At 42.7% G+C, this 13,380-nt stretch overlaps 1 protein-coding gene across 1 annotated transcript in view; it reads right to left on the minus strand.

The window, feature by feature from the left end:
• Nucleotides 1-13,380, minus strand: part of LOC144173098 (translation initiation factor eIF2B subunit epsilon-like) — a 49,049-nt gene that overhangs the window by 29,920 nt on the left and 5,749 nt on the right. The window contains exons 2-5 of the mRNA XM_077701608.1: nucleotides 9,757-9,881; nucleotides 7,686-7,865; nucleotides 5,312-5,480; nucleotides 445-600 (exon numbers count right to left, since the gene is read on the minus strand). Coding sequence (XP_077557734.1) covers nucleotides 445-600; nucleotides 5,312-5,480; nucleotides 7,686-7,865; nucleotides 9,757-9,881 — 630 coding nt within the window. The remainder of the gene's footprint in view (nucleotides 1-444; nucleotides 601-5,311; nucleotides 5,481-7,685; nucleotides 7,866-9,756; nucleotides 9,882-13,380) is intronic.

A 13,380-nucleotide genomic window follows, 5' to 3' on the forward strand; every position in this document is an offset into this window, starting at 1 on the left:
CAGAGCAGACGCCGCGGCATTCGATTCGCCAACACTCGCCTGCGCCTGTCACTTTGTTGACGGCTGCTTTGCCGCCTCTGTATTGTTTGAGTTGTTATGGGAGCAGAAGTTCGCTCCAATAAACTTGTTTTTCCTTCAAGCCAACAGCGTACTCTTTCGCTATGTGACAGTATCATGCAGGGTAGGTGTGGGCACCAAACTCGCAACCATGAAGGCTGTGCTAGAACGAACTAGACACTTAGAGTGCTTCTAAAGAGCCCCAGGCTTTGTAAACAGTGTCCCTGCTCAGTTAAAAAGAGCTGGCCATGACACCGGCCGAGCGACAACTGTAGCAAATGAAGCACAGCGGGATTAATATAAGGGAGTGGCTACAGCAAGATCCTTCTGAGTGCCTCACAAACAAGGCGAGAGGAGCAAAAGAAGGAAGAGCGAAACGGCACAGACCTCCTCGTGCTCCAGGATTCCGCGCACAAAGTCCAGGCCCGTCTGGTAGTCAAAGTTGTCGGCGAAGATGGGCGGCACGTGGGGCGAGCATATGGCCACGTGGCAGTCCTGCAGGTCGTGCCGCAGGGACACCCGCGACTGCTCCTGGAACACGCTCTAAGGGGGAGAGTGAAAAGGAGAAGGGCAGCGTGAAACGTTGTCCGCGTATCTGCTCACTTTGCTGCAAACGTCGCTCTGAAAGACGTCTTCTGTAGCTCCTGCCATGTAAATGCCTCTCTTCCCCATCCCACCCACCTCTCACACTCTTTCCCTCCCGCCTCGCTCCTCCCACGATAAACCCAGTGAAGGTCTGCTCAATTTCATCCAGTTCCCTGGATTCCACTGCTCACACGCCATCTACTGGAGCCTTTCTTTATCGTTGGACTTCTTGGAATGCCACAACAAGGTCCAAAGGGCGCAAGCTCTCTTTGTATTTCTGGTTCAGAATATTGTTTTCAATGTGTATCTTTTGTTTGCTATAGCAAAAATCAATCGCACATCTATTTCCAATTAAAATAATGCTGCTAATGGCACCTGTGCGCTGATAAGTCCCTTCAAATATGCCTCGTATTTTTTTTTTTCTCAGCAGCTTTGGCAAGCATGAGTTTTGTTTCGAGATTTAGTGGTTCGGAAAAGTTTTCCTATATAACGTCTTAGTCAAGAATTTTATTAAGTTTTGGCCAGGTGGCCGAATCGAGGGAGAGGCAGACAGACAGACATACACATAAACAGAGAGACAGACCAAAATTTTCGGGTTTAACCTCCTCTAACCTGAATTTTCCTCAAGGCATTAGAAAAATATTTTTGCTATAGAATTTGCTAGTTCGGTTGTAAGGAAGCCGCAGAAGAACTTTTGCACATGCAGAAGTTTTTGGAAGAAAGTTACGGCTACGGCACAGAAACAAAACGAGAGGTGATAACAGACCACTACGTGGTAAATTTGTTCAGAAACAAATTATTTACGGCAACCTTGTATGCTTCTCAACAAAGTACCTAATGTGGCGCAATTTTTATTGCAATCAAAATACGAGCATTCCTTTAGTAATTATGGGTGTAAATGTACGGCCACAGAGGAATGGTGATCAGTGGCATAAACCGGAGGAATGGGTGCAGTCAGAACTTAACTGAAGGCGAGGTATACGATGCCACTTGTTTCATATGTTGCCATCAATCTGTAGATTCTATCTGAGCGCGGGCGTTTTCAGCTGCTGATCCTTTCTCCTGGTTACGCGGCTTACAATTGGTGTGATGAGAAATCACGACAACCGGTCCTAAAAGGTTAAGTAGCCCAAGAAAGACTATCATCTTTAAAATTCCTTGGGCACTTAAAGAGACAGACAACCGATTTTTGTCACGTATATGTTCTCTAGCTCATATAAAAGCCAGCGTTTTGCATAGTCCGGTAACCACAAGCAATTTCTAAACAAAGTGGCGGAAATAATTTTAATTTGGCAGCAAACTTCCTGAAATCGAAAGGGTGGTGGTTCGTAGTGCCGAAACTTGACACTACAATATGTGTCCCTGTCACGTGACCTGCAAACCTAGCAGCTACTGTAACTGCTGAAACGTTTATTTACGTATTGAAAACCTTTTAACACAAGTATTTGTGCAAGGTTTAATTGTATAGGCATTTCTAAACATTATTTTGAAATTTCTAAAGACACGCCGCCCGCCGTCGCTGGGTTGCTCTCAGTGTGGCTAACTGAGCCTCCATGCCCAGAATCAACGGCAGCGTTCAGTAAACAGACCCAGTGAAGGAGCTTTGACGATTCTGCTTGAGTCAGGGGCGTTTATTCTGCCAAAATATTTGATTTCAGTATCCAAATACGCCAACAGCAGCTTAAAAAAAAAAAAGAACGTCACGCCCAGGGAGAATCGAACTTCCCACCTCCACAACGTGAAGCCAGATTCTACCTATCGTCTATCACAACAGATGGCGCATTCGTGCAAAATAGACCGTTGCATTAAAAAAACACAAAGGAACAGGAAAGCCTGCGATTCAAACTTTTTTAGCTGGGGACAAGTTTTTAAATATTGTTTTCCATTTCGCATACAGACAAAAGTATGTTGCCGAGCTACTCTATGTCATGGTTGCCAGCATTATTTTTGGGAGGGACACATACGGCTCGCAGATCTAAAAATTTCGATTTAAAAAGTTCTAGGGCGTTATCAGCAAAACCGTTTCTTGTCAAGGTGCTTTAAGTGATGCCCTTTCATTTGGGATAGAGAATATATACTTGACAAAAATCGGTTGTCTGTCCCTTTAAGTCTGCTTACCTGGCATGAAGGTGAGAGCCTCGTATCAAACACTTAGTGCTGTGGTTAGAGCCCCTGGCTGATGCTCTGGCAACTCGGGTTCAAATCCCACACGAACCCAACTTATTTTCTTTTTACAGCAGCAGCCATTTTGCTACTATCTGCCGTGTTGACAACAACGATGACCACAACTGCAGTCAGTTTTAGCATTTGATGTGACACCCAAGGCCTTAAAAGATGTGGGAGGAATGTGACATTCCATTTCCAAGTCAGTGCAGGCCAAGCACTTCCTGTTACACCTACTGCCATCTACTCTTTGAACATGGCCGCAATGTTCTTGATAAACTGCTAAAACAAGCCTGCTGTTTGGACTCCGTCACCTAGCGGGTAGCATTTCAGCTACATCCCTGGTTCGAAACCCAGCAGGTCTACGTGTTTTTAGTGCGCAACACTTTGGCACCCAGCAAAGTGGTTTGGCGGTGGCGACGGCAATGTTCTGAACTGCCCCGAAAGTTCCTGGCCTGCAATGTCTTGGAAATTGAATGTCGTGGGGAAAATAGCTGGCTTTATTTTACATAGAACAAAAACTGATTCCTCCACATTTTTCTTTTTTTTTTTTTACTCAAGACCAGAGCCTGGGGATGGGTAAGCGTGCTTGTAAATAGATAATTTCTGTTTGACAGTAGTATGTGCATCGTGACAGGGGTCACTTGCAATAAAATGAGTTTTCTTTTAAGTACTGACAAAACAGTGTCCCCTATCTGACACACCAGACACCATTCATCTGAATCCAACTAGACTGCTTTAAAAAATAAAGGGAAAAACTGTTCCTTACAGACCTATATTAATTTTGCGGATTGAAATAAATTTCAACACTGCATTTGTTAACCTTGGCATACGAAGTCCCACAGTGGGAAACAAACTTTCTGACGTGAATTTTCTTTGTGTCCCGAGTAAAAATCCTACTTATATTCGACAGTTGATTGAATAACCAAATTTTCTAGCTACAATTTGGAAATCGCTCAATTGCACCCTATTCTCACACCTCTATAATTTGCCACTCTGTGGTTACAATTAACGCCTTTCAGGAGCAGCTCTTTTAATTGTGTCACACTGGGCGTCAAGCATACTCACGACCTGCAGAATCCCACTCTTTTTTTTTCTTTTTTTTTTCTGCCTTTTGCAATATCAACGGCCAAAAATAAGAAGCTGCAGCAGAAAATTTGAGGCAGCAAAAGACACTCTTCCAAACAAGGCAAAAATGTCACCAACCCTTCTCATAGAACAAGGGCTGCAAATTGAACACATGTGCTGCTTTCAACATCAAATTCTACCCTATCTTAGCAGAGCTCTTTGGCGTTGCAACTAGATACTGCGATTCAAACATGCACTGCTGTGAGGCAACGTAGGGCAGGCTAGAAGAATACTGGCTTTTTGAAAAGCCAATTTAAAAAAAGAAAATGAAGCAGCGAAGGAATTTCAACAAACTCATCTATCGCAGAATGCGCAGAACAGCAGGGTTAAAGAAGTGGCCATGAAGACGACATAAAAGTTTGATCTTAACAAAAAGACTACTTTGTCCTGATTGCAGTCGTACCAATTTTATTACAAACTTTATTTGTTAGGTCGGCTGTGCAACCGGAAGCAGCCGACTTAAGCCCCCACCAAGAAACAGGACTAGGCGATTGCAGTGGGGCGCCTCTGCTTCCCTTTGATCGTAGAACTTAAATGCTAACCTGCAGATAACGCACAGATAACTGTGCATTTTTAGCGCCGGCCTGTATCGTACTGCGTTACTCAAGCCCGGATTACATTGCTGTAACGGGAAATTTTAAGTTTTTCAGTCTCCCTTGCATTATTTTGTTTAAAAAGGTGCCCTTTGTGGCTGGAATGAAGCTGGGTGAGTTAGTCGTAGTATTCTGTCGTAGTATCCTGTCTTCATGGCCCGTTTAAGGGGGGACATGGCTCCTAAAACATCTTCCTTTAATTTTCAAGTAAACTCTGCGAATCTCGTCAGCCTTGCTGCATTTTTCCAACTGATTTCAAATATGGCATTATTTTTAGAGTCAGTCAATTAGTTACTAGGATAATTACTAAGATTAGTTGCTAAGATAAGTACAGTAAGAGAATCAATTTTTTGACGCACCACTTGGAACCAATTTTACAGCTCATTAGCTTTGGTGTTTGAAATGGGCATTCAAAATGGTTCCTTGCCACTGGTGCCACCAAGGTCCAAGCGGGGCACCAAAAAATCGATTCTCTCATTGCATTCATCAGGATTCATAGTATTCTAAAGTATAGAGATCACAGTTTTATGACCAACACTGTTTTGTCTATTGTTCCTCCAAAAATGGTTAATTATCTCTAGTTATCTCGGGAACTAACTGACTGACTCAAAAAATGATGGCATATTTGAAACAAGTGGGGAGAAAGCAGCAAGACTGGCAAGTTTCACGGAGTTTACTTAACAATTAAAAGAAGCTGTTTTAGGTGCCATGCCCCTCCTTGACCTTCTCCTTCACGATGGCAAAGCAGACAGGGAGAGGGATTGCAGGGTGCCTCCTCCTCTCACCAGCGGGAATTCGCACTTGCTGGTCGCCTTCACGTGGTGTAGGAGCTTGCCCGTCTCGGGGTTCAAGGCCAGCACAAAGTCGTCCTGCCGACAACGACGCCGGTGCCAGGGCGGCAGCTGCCGGAACACCAGCGTCATCAGGGCGCCCTTGTCCCGAGACACCGTCTTCCTGCAGCGTCCATCCGCACAAGAGGAGTTTGCTGGGATGGGCACTCAACCCGCTACCCACATCCAGTGCTTACTTAATTAGAGCAGCCAAACACTTCCTTCCTGCAGCCACCAACTTACAATACAGCGTTCATTAACTCTTTCGTTACCGCGGAAAATTGACCGATTTTTAGGGGTCTAAAATAACATTTTTTTTTTGTGCTAAATATATTCGTTAAGCACATATAGCAGCGACATAAAATGAAGATGATTCAATGTCCTTTCCAAAGACACCAGTTGTAATAATTTTTTCATAAATAATGACTGCGAAAAAAATTATCAAATTCAAAATTTTTGTGCAGCTGTCGAAGAAAATAGAAAAAAGGAAGTTGTATATAGCAAACCACCCAGTAGTAGAAAAAAATTAGAATATACATTTTGTAGGTAAACATTTCAAAAACCTGTCCTAGAAAAAAAAATTACTTGCTCAGTACAATTTGCCAGATATAAAAGAAAATGCTAGCACGCGTGATGCCCGTGCCTTGTGGTGAAGCCCAACCTCTATTTCAAATTTCACAATTTTGGATGCTTTTATGGAAGAAACTTGGTGGTTTGACATTATTAAAGACAGCAGTTGGCCCCCACGTGATGTAAAAACGCCTTGTCAATGATTACGGCCAGCACAAGATTCAAGGCAAGCAAGCAATGCGAAAAAAGCCACTTGGAGATGAAAACGAAACTCGGTGGTGGATGCTTGTTGACATTCTGATCGTCACTTATCTGTCAGAACTTTCATTTGCAGTTTAATATCATCTACTGACGCACTATGGTAGCCCTGATTTCAGGAATAAGGTACGATGCGCTAGAATCATGCTCATGCCAGCAAGCTTTCACGAAGCAGCTATCACGCTATGAAGAGAGTTCAGCGCTATGAGCCTCCTGCATTGCAGCGCCACCCAACATTTTCGAAAAGAAACAATATCAAGCTTGTTGGAGACTTTGTGAGAATAGGCAGTTCTACCAAGCAGCAAAGCTAGACCTCTGGAAATACCCTCGTACAAAAATGAAACTGACTGGTACAAAGTTGGCGGTGTTCAAGGCTGATTGGAAGCACCCTCCCTGTCTGAACTGATATCCACGACTCGATGTTATCTTTCGACTCTGAGCTGAAGCTGTTATCGCAGAAGTAAGGCGTGGGTGAAGTCGAATTACCAGCGGCGTGCATTTTTCGAGGAACAGTAGTGGGAGACGGAGGCGCCATGGCGAATTGGCACCTGAAGTTGTGTAACTGCGTAGTAGCGCCGAATATGAATTTTGCAACGCAAAAACAAAACCGAAACTGCTGAAAACTGGCTGAAAATGCCACATCCAGTTGTTAGACACGCGAGGGACCTTCAGAAATAAGCTGTGGCAGAATCAAGCTACCCTTTCTCCGAACCAAAAATCACTTGTGAATACCTGGTGTCATTTTCAGGTAATTATCACCTCTCACCGTGGTCAGATTACAAAGCTGACAACATAATTTGGCACTTCACTTGCTAGGACCTCTTTGATAAAAAGTATTGAAGGTAATGCTGCATAACCACAAGTGGCATGCGTTTTTGCCAAGTGCAGCAGCCACACCCCCTTTCGCGAAACACGCACACCTAAGCTGGCAAAAAACACCTTAAAAAATCTCAGTGTCATCAGAGCGGGAAAGTTTAAACTGATTCTAAAACCACAGTGCCTAGACTAACCACTGGGGTGCATTAGGTGCACGAGAAACTACTACAACATGTTGAAACCGGCAATATAAAGCATTGATCACCGGTGATTGATTTGAATAGGCGTAGTAACGAAAGAGAGAAACAGAAACTAGGCAGGGCATACTCTTGGGACTATGCAGTATGCATGAGAGCACCAAGCCACCACACGGCAACTTCAGAACCCAATCCCGTCCCATCATAGCTTTTCTTGGCAGCCATTTACCATAGAACAGTGCCCTCGAGACTTGTATCTCCCAATGTCCTGGAAATGTTGTAATGTACAACTGAAGCAAGAACGAAGGCAGCAGGACTTCCAGTTCAAGAAACGACAACGAAAAAAAAAAAGCATGCTCTAGAAGAACACTCCACTGCCTCATATCAACTCGATTCGAGTGAGGGTGGGGTGTGTAAGGAATCTGAAGTGAAGTGCGAAGCCTCTGTTGGGCAGACACGTTGCGGCAGTGTGCAGGCAGAGCGCCTACCTGTGCTCCTCGATGATGGGCCTCAGTGGCACGTTCCCCACCACGGCTCCGTCAACCAGGACAAAGTCCGAACGGATCAGGGCCTTGGCGTCCAGGTCGCGGATCATGTCGCCCACCGACAGGTAGTCCTCCGAGGACAGCACGCTCACGCTCATCTCGCCATCGGACCACTTGGACTCCCTGAGAGGATTCCGAGAGGGGGCAGCCGTCTTGTGCCTACTCACGGTACACTCGGGTACAGCGTAAAAACGACAACAGAAGTTCCTGTTGACCTCTTCACTGCAGCCGGAAGTGGCACAAAGAGTGCGTTACTGGAAGCGTTTTGAACATGACACGAGCCATTTCTGTTATTTTTTCCGACTAAATTTGCTTTCAAACTACTGCAGCGACGACAAACTAGGTGGGAGAAGGCAGATGTCATGCATTAAGGGGGCAGTTGGGCCTTTGGAGCCGAAAAACGGTCAAAAAAAGCATTTTCTGAAAAATGGCATTTTCGGCCTCCACGGCCATTTTTCAATCAGTCTGTAAATTTCCTTGTCAAAACGCAAAATATTTTGTTGTTATTATATTATAATAGCATTGTAAAGTGCACTGTACAGTTCAGTTAGCACAGAATTCGATGGTGAAACGGCACTTTTCTTGCAATGCAAAGCTAGCATTTCGTCCTCAGATATCTCGGAACCCAGAGCAGGTACAACTGTAATTCTTTTTGCTTCTGGTACCGAAATGTGTGGAGAATACAATGTTGGAAACAAATTTTTGAAATGGAGGCTTTGAAAAATTATTATGTTCAATTGGCACCACCTGCGAGCCATTTCTGGCAGAGTGCGGGAGAAGTGAAGTTTCTTCTTAAAACGACCAAAAATAGCTCAATCAAAAAAGTTCTTCCTACATTGTATTCTTTAGTCATTTGTCTGCCTAGCCATGTGGTAATTGCCATTCTGTATGGAGTGGTTATTTTGTAACTGTGACCCAAAATAATGGCAATTAATCATTAACTCAAAATATATAATCAACTTACAAAAAATCTAATGGCAGATTTGAAGCCAGCACAAAAAACTCTATAATGCAGTGTAGTTTTACTAAATTTGGTTGGTAAATTAAAAAAATAGCTCTAAGACCAGTCTGCCCCCTTAAGTGCAATCTCTTTACAAATCGCACGCGCACATTGACATCATGGGTTCGTCGCTTGGCAGTAACACCCTACATGAGCTATTGCCGTTCTTAACTTGTATTCAGATGATGATGATGATGTTGTTGTTGATCATGTTTTATTGTCTGGTTAAAAATACAGCAAAATATAGTAGTACCACCTTTAGATTCTTCAACTGTCTCATGTTTTTTCTTGCCGCCGCTATTATACCTCAAGAAGGTAATGGGTATAAGAGGTGCACCCACACAAATCTCATGACTGCACTTTAACACGAGGACAAAACATCTTACTGAAACAAACAATGCTCACCACTCAGGCAGTCGCTTTAAGATTGCTTACGAGCTGCGGTTTGTGGTTTCTTAAAAACATTGAAAATACATATTTTTAGGAAGATTTTTTAGAAGATTTCGAAGATTTTTAGGTTTCTGTTCCTTTCAGAATGAGATACATTAATCCCCTTTCCCAACTCAAGTTCTCGATGTCACAAAATGTAGTACAAACCTGTCTACATATTTTTATGAAACAGCTTTATGCACTTTCCTGTTTTTTGGTGTTTCAATGGCTGCAGAACTTGTTTCCTTACTTATCTATGCGGTTCTGTTTGTAATACCCCCCCATTGTAATTCCTCAGGCGCTGTGGTATTGTGTGTGTGTGCGCGCGTGCATGAGTGAGTGAGTGAGTGAATGAATGAGTGAATGAGCGAATGAATGAATGAATGAATTAATGAATGAATTAATGAATGAATGCTGCAGCCAAAGAAGTATGTATATCATGTATATCTGTATCCGGAAAGCTGTAATCTATATATCCGCAAGGGCAAACTTATTTTTACATGTTAGTGACCCTTTGTGCGCAAACAGAGCTCAATTCAAGAACACACACTGCCCAGGCTCAAGTTCTTCGCATCAAGGACTGACCTGATGTAGTCTCTGATTTTGTCAGCATGAGAGCCGCAGAAGATGAAGGTCTCCTGCACGCCTTCGGTGCACAGGTACTGAAGGGTGTACTCGATGAGTGGGCGGTTGACCAGAGGCATAAGCACCTGAGTCGGCAATAAAGAAAGCAGAAATGCTGGCACTGTAAAACTTGTCCCCAATAAGGCACTTAAAGAAGGACATGGCTCTTAAAACAATTTCTTTTATTTCTAAGGGAACTCTGTGAAACTTGGCAGTCTTGCTGCTTTTCCCCCACTGATTTCAAATATGCCATTATTTTTTTAGTTGGTCAGTTAGTTACCAAGATAATTAGCCATTTCTGGAGGAACAATAGACAAATCAGTGTTAGCCATAAAACTGTAATCTTTATGTTTTCCGATGCCATGAACCCTGGTAAGTGCAATGAGAGAATCGTTTTTTTGATGCACTGCTTGGAACTAATTTTAAAGCTCATTAAACGTTGGTGTTTGAAATGGGCATTCAAAATGGTTCCTTGCCACTGGTGCCACCAAGGTTTAAGGAGGTGCAGAATTAGTTCCAAGCAGTGCATCAAAAAACCGATTCTCTTATTGCACTCACCAGGGTTCTTAGTATTGGAAAATACAAAGATTACAGTTCTATGACCAACACTGTTTTGTCGATCGTTCCTCCCAAAATTACCAATTATCTCTAATTATCTTGGTAACTAATTGACTTACTCAAAAAATATTTGAATTCAGTAGGAAAAAACTGCAAGACTGACAAGTTTCACAGAGTTTACTTACCAATTAAAGGAAGCTGTTTTAAGAGCAGTGTCCCAGACAACGCACATACATCCTAGGTAAGTACCAGGGATGTCCCACCTGGGAGTTCGGGAACTCCCAGGGACATCCCACTTAAGTTCCAAAAACATCCCAAGTGATACAAAAAAAGACCTCGCTGGGATGTCCCAGACTAGGACTTTGCTGGGAGGTCTGACATCCCATGTAGAACAAAGAAAGGAAATTTTTGGGATGTTCCAAAAAGGTGCTCGTAGGTCCTTTTCAGGACACGTTTGATTAATGCTTGTGGTTATAGCTCAACATTCCACTGCAATGGAGCTTTTCCTCCACTCAAGTGCACAATTAGAACTCTGCAAAACCTTGCAAAACCATTTTATTGGACGAATTTCGTACATAACAGAGATCAGTGGCAAAATCAAGCAGCACTTAAGTCTTAAAGGTACACCATACACTTTTAATACCACAAACAAAAGTTCTTTATAACTTTATGCATGACTTTACTTCTGTTTCTGACAATAAATTCGACTAGCTAAAGCAGAAGTGAAATTTCACATGAAAAATTTCTAAAGGTAGCACGAGTTATGTACAGAAAGATAAGAATCGTCTCTTCTCTTTTACATCAGAAATGTGCGATGCACCTGAATAATTCATTTACAAAATAGAGTGAGCCTAAATTCTAAGCAATTTATGGCATAAAGAATAAGGTCTAAAAGTGCTGTACTTTATATTGTCCAGAAGCAAACGATGCTTTGTTCACTGTGAAATTAATCAATTTAAGCTAAAATTTTTATTTTCACGCCAAAACGTGTTTGAATGACGTTTGCAGCGATATAAGAGCAGGTCTTTCAGCTAAAGTTGGTGTGGAGCGGAGACCTGTTTACTGTTAGTTGACCTAGATGGCGGCACCACACCACGGAAAGCAGTCTTATGTTGTTGGTTTGTTTGTGACCGTATTTAAACATGGCTTGTTTTTATTCATGGAGAAAATAATCATTTTGTGAAACATGGTGCTCGCTCGACAAATATGGTCACGTAAGACACTGTCGCTTGCGTCAGTTGGCCAGTGTTGTCTGAGACAATTCCAAAGCCTCGCAGTGCTATGTATCTAAACGAAGCATAGTGCGTGCAGTAGCAACAGCAGTACACAGAGGTACTTCAATGTTTACGTGTGCTTTCCTAACTTCCACTGTTTGTCCCACCATTCTTACCGATATAAAAAGAATTTGCCCTAAATTTAAATGAAAATAGCTCTTTGGGCATGCTTATGAACTCTGCCTAATTTGCGTTTGCCGGCCGCAGCCAATCGCACAGCTCGGCATATGACATCATAGGTTCTGCTGCGGTAAATGAGCTAGTGGGTCGCATGGCCATTCCCTTTTTTTCCTAATTATGTAGCTTATTTGAGTGAAGTTTACGTTAAGTGGTGTAACCTGATTCTACCGAGGCAATCTTTTGAAGGAACCAAACTTGACCTGTCTCCATGGCCCCTTTAAATGTAAACGTTGCCTAAATAAGCTACATAATTAGAAAAAAGGGAATTGCCATGCGACCCACTAGCTCACTTCCCACACTAGGACACATGACACCATACGCACAGCCGTGCAATTGGCTGAGGCCAGCAAAAGCAAACACAAGTTAGGCAGGGCTTATAAGCTTGCAGAATAAGCTATTTTCGCTTAAGTGTAATGCATATTCATTTTATAGCAGTAAGAATGGTGGCATGAAACAATAAAAGTTACAAAAGAAGAACCAGTGCGTATTGGTGTTAATTACTGCGCACACTATGCTTGTTATAGCAGCACAGCACTGTGGCGCTTTGGGGTTGTCTCAGACGACACTGGCCGAGCAGTGTAAGCGACATTGTCTTACATGACCCTAATTGTAGACGTACCCCATGTTTCACGAAGCAATTAGTACCTACTGTAATAAAACCAAGCCAGGTACAAATACAGTCAAAAACAAAGCAAAGGTGAAGACAGCATGGTGGCGATATTTAAGAGGGATTTTTAAACAAGGCGATATTTAAAGAGATTTTTAAACAAGGCTCCGCAGTCCGCTGCAGGCAGGACGGCGCACTTGAAATTAGCTTGAAGACCCTTCCTTGTGATGTCATGGCAGACGTCACAAAACACACGATTTGGCGGGAGAATCAAAATTTTAACTTGAACTGATTAATTTCTTGGCGAATAAAGCATCATTTGCTGCCCGACACGTGCAAAGAGCACTACAAAACCCCAAATCTTTCGAAGAAAACAAGCTTGTATTTTGTCTGCATGGCCCTTTAATGTGGCAGTCACACTCCCTCAGGCTGCGCGGCCACTTTTGAACAATACGGGGCTACCGTAAGGCATCGCTTTGCACCACACACACATAGAAATCATTCGAAAGGCCAGCTGATCTAGTTCTGATTGATATAAAATACTAGTTCTAAAACCTACTGCAAATGAAAAAAATAAACTTATAAAATAAATTTTGGATCATGTGTACCTACATTCGAAAAGAATTATGTAGAACTATTCAACGCAAAGGGAGGACATTTGCTGTGTGCTTAGAAGACATGCCAATTGGCCACATGATGACAAATTTGTTCTCAGCCAAATAGGTTTTCACCTGTCTGCTAAAAGGCAAATAAAAGCTAACAGAAGAAAATTGATGAACAGGTAACATTACATGGCTTAGAGCAGAAGAATAACACTTTGCACGTGTTGGCTGTATGCATATTTTCCTACCTTTAAAATTTGGCTGCATTTTGCTACCATTTAACGCACTGAGGTCTAAATGTGGAAATATATGTGCATGCATACTTATAGCGTTGAAAATGTGGGACCGTGTAAGGATGTATATT

The sequence above is a fragment of the Haemaphysalis longicornis genome, unplaced genomic scaffold (assembly GCF_048455015.1).
Source record: "Haemaphysalis longicornis isolate Haplotype H1 unplaced genomic scaffold, Haemaphysalis longicornis Haplotype H1 scaffold_29, whole genome shotgun sequence".
In the NCBI taxonomy this organism is placed as follows: Eukaryota; Metazoa; Arthropoda; class Arachnida; order Ixodida; family Ixodidae; genus Haemaphysalis; species Haemaphysalis longicornis.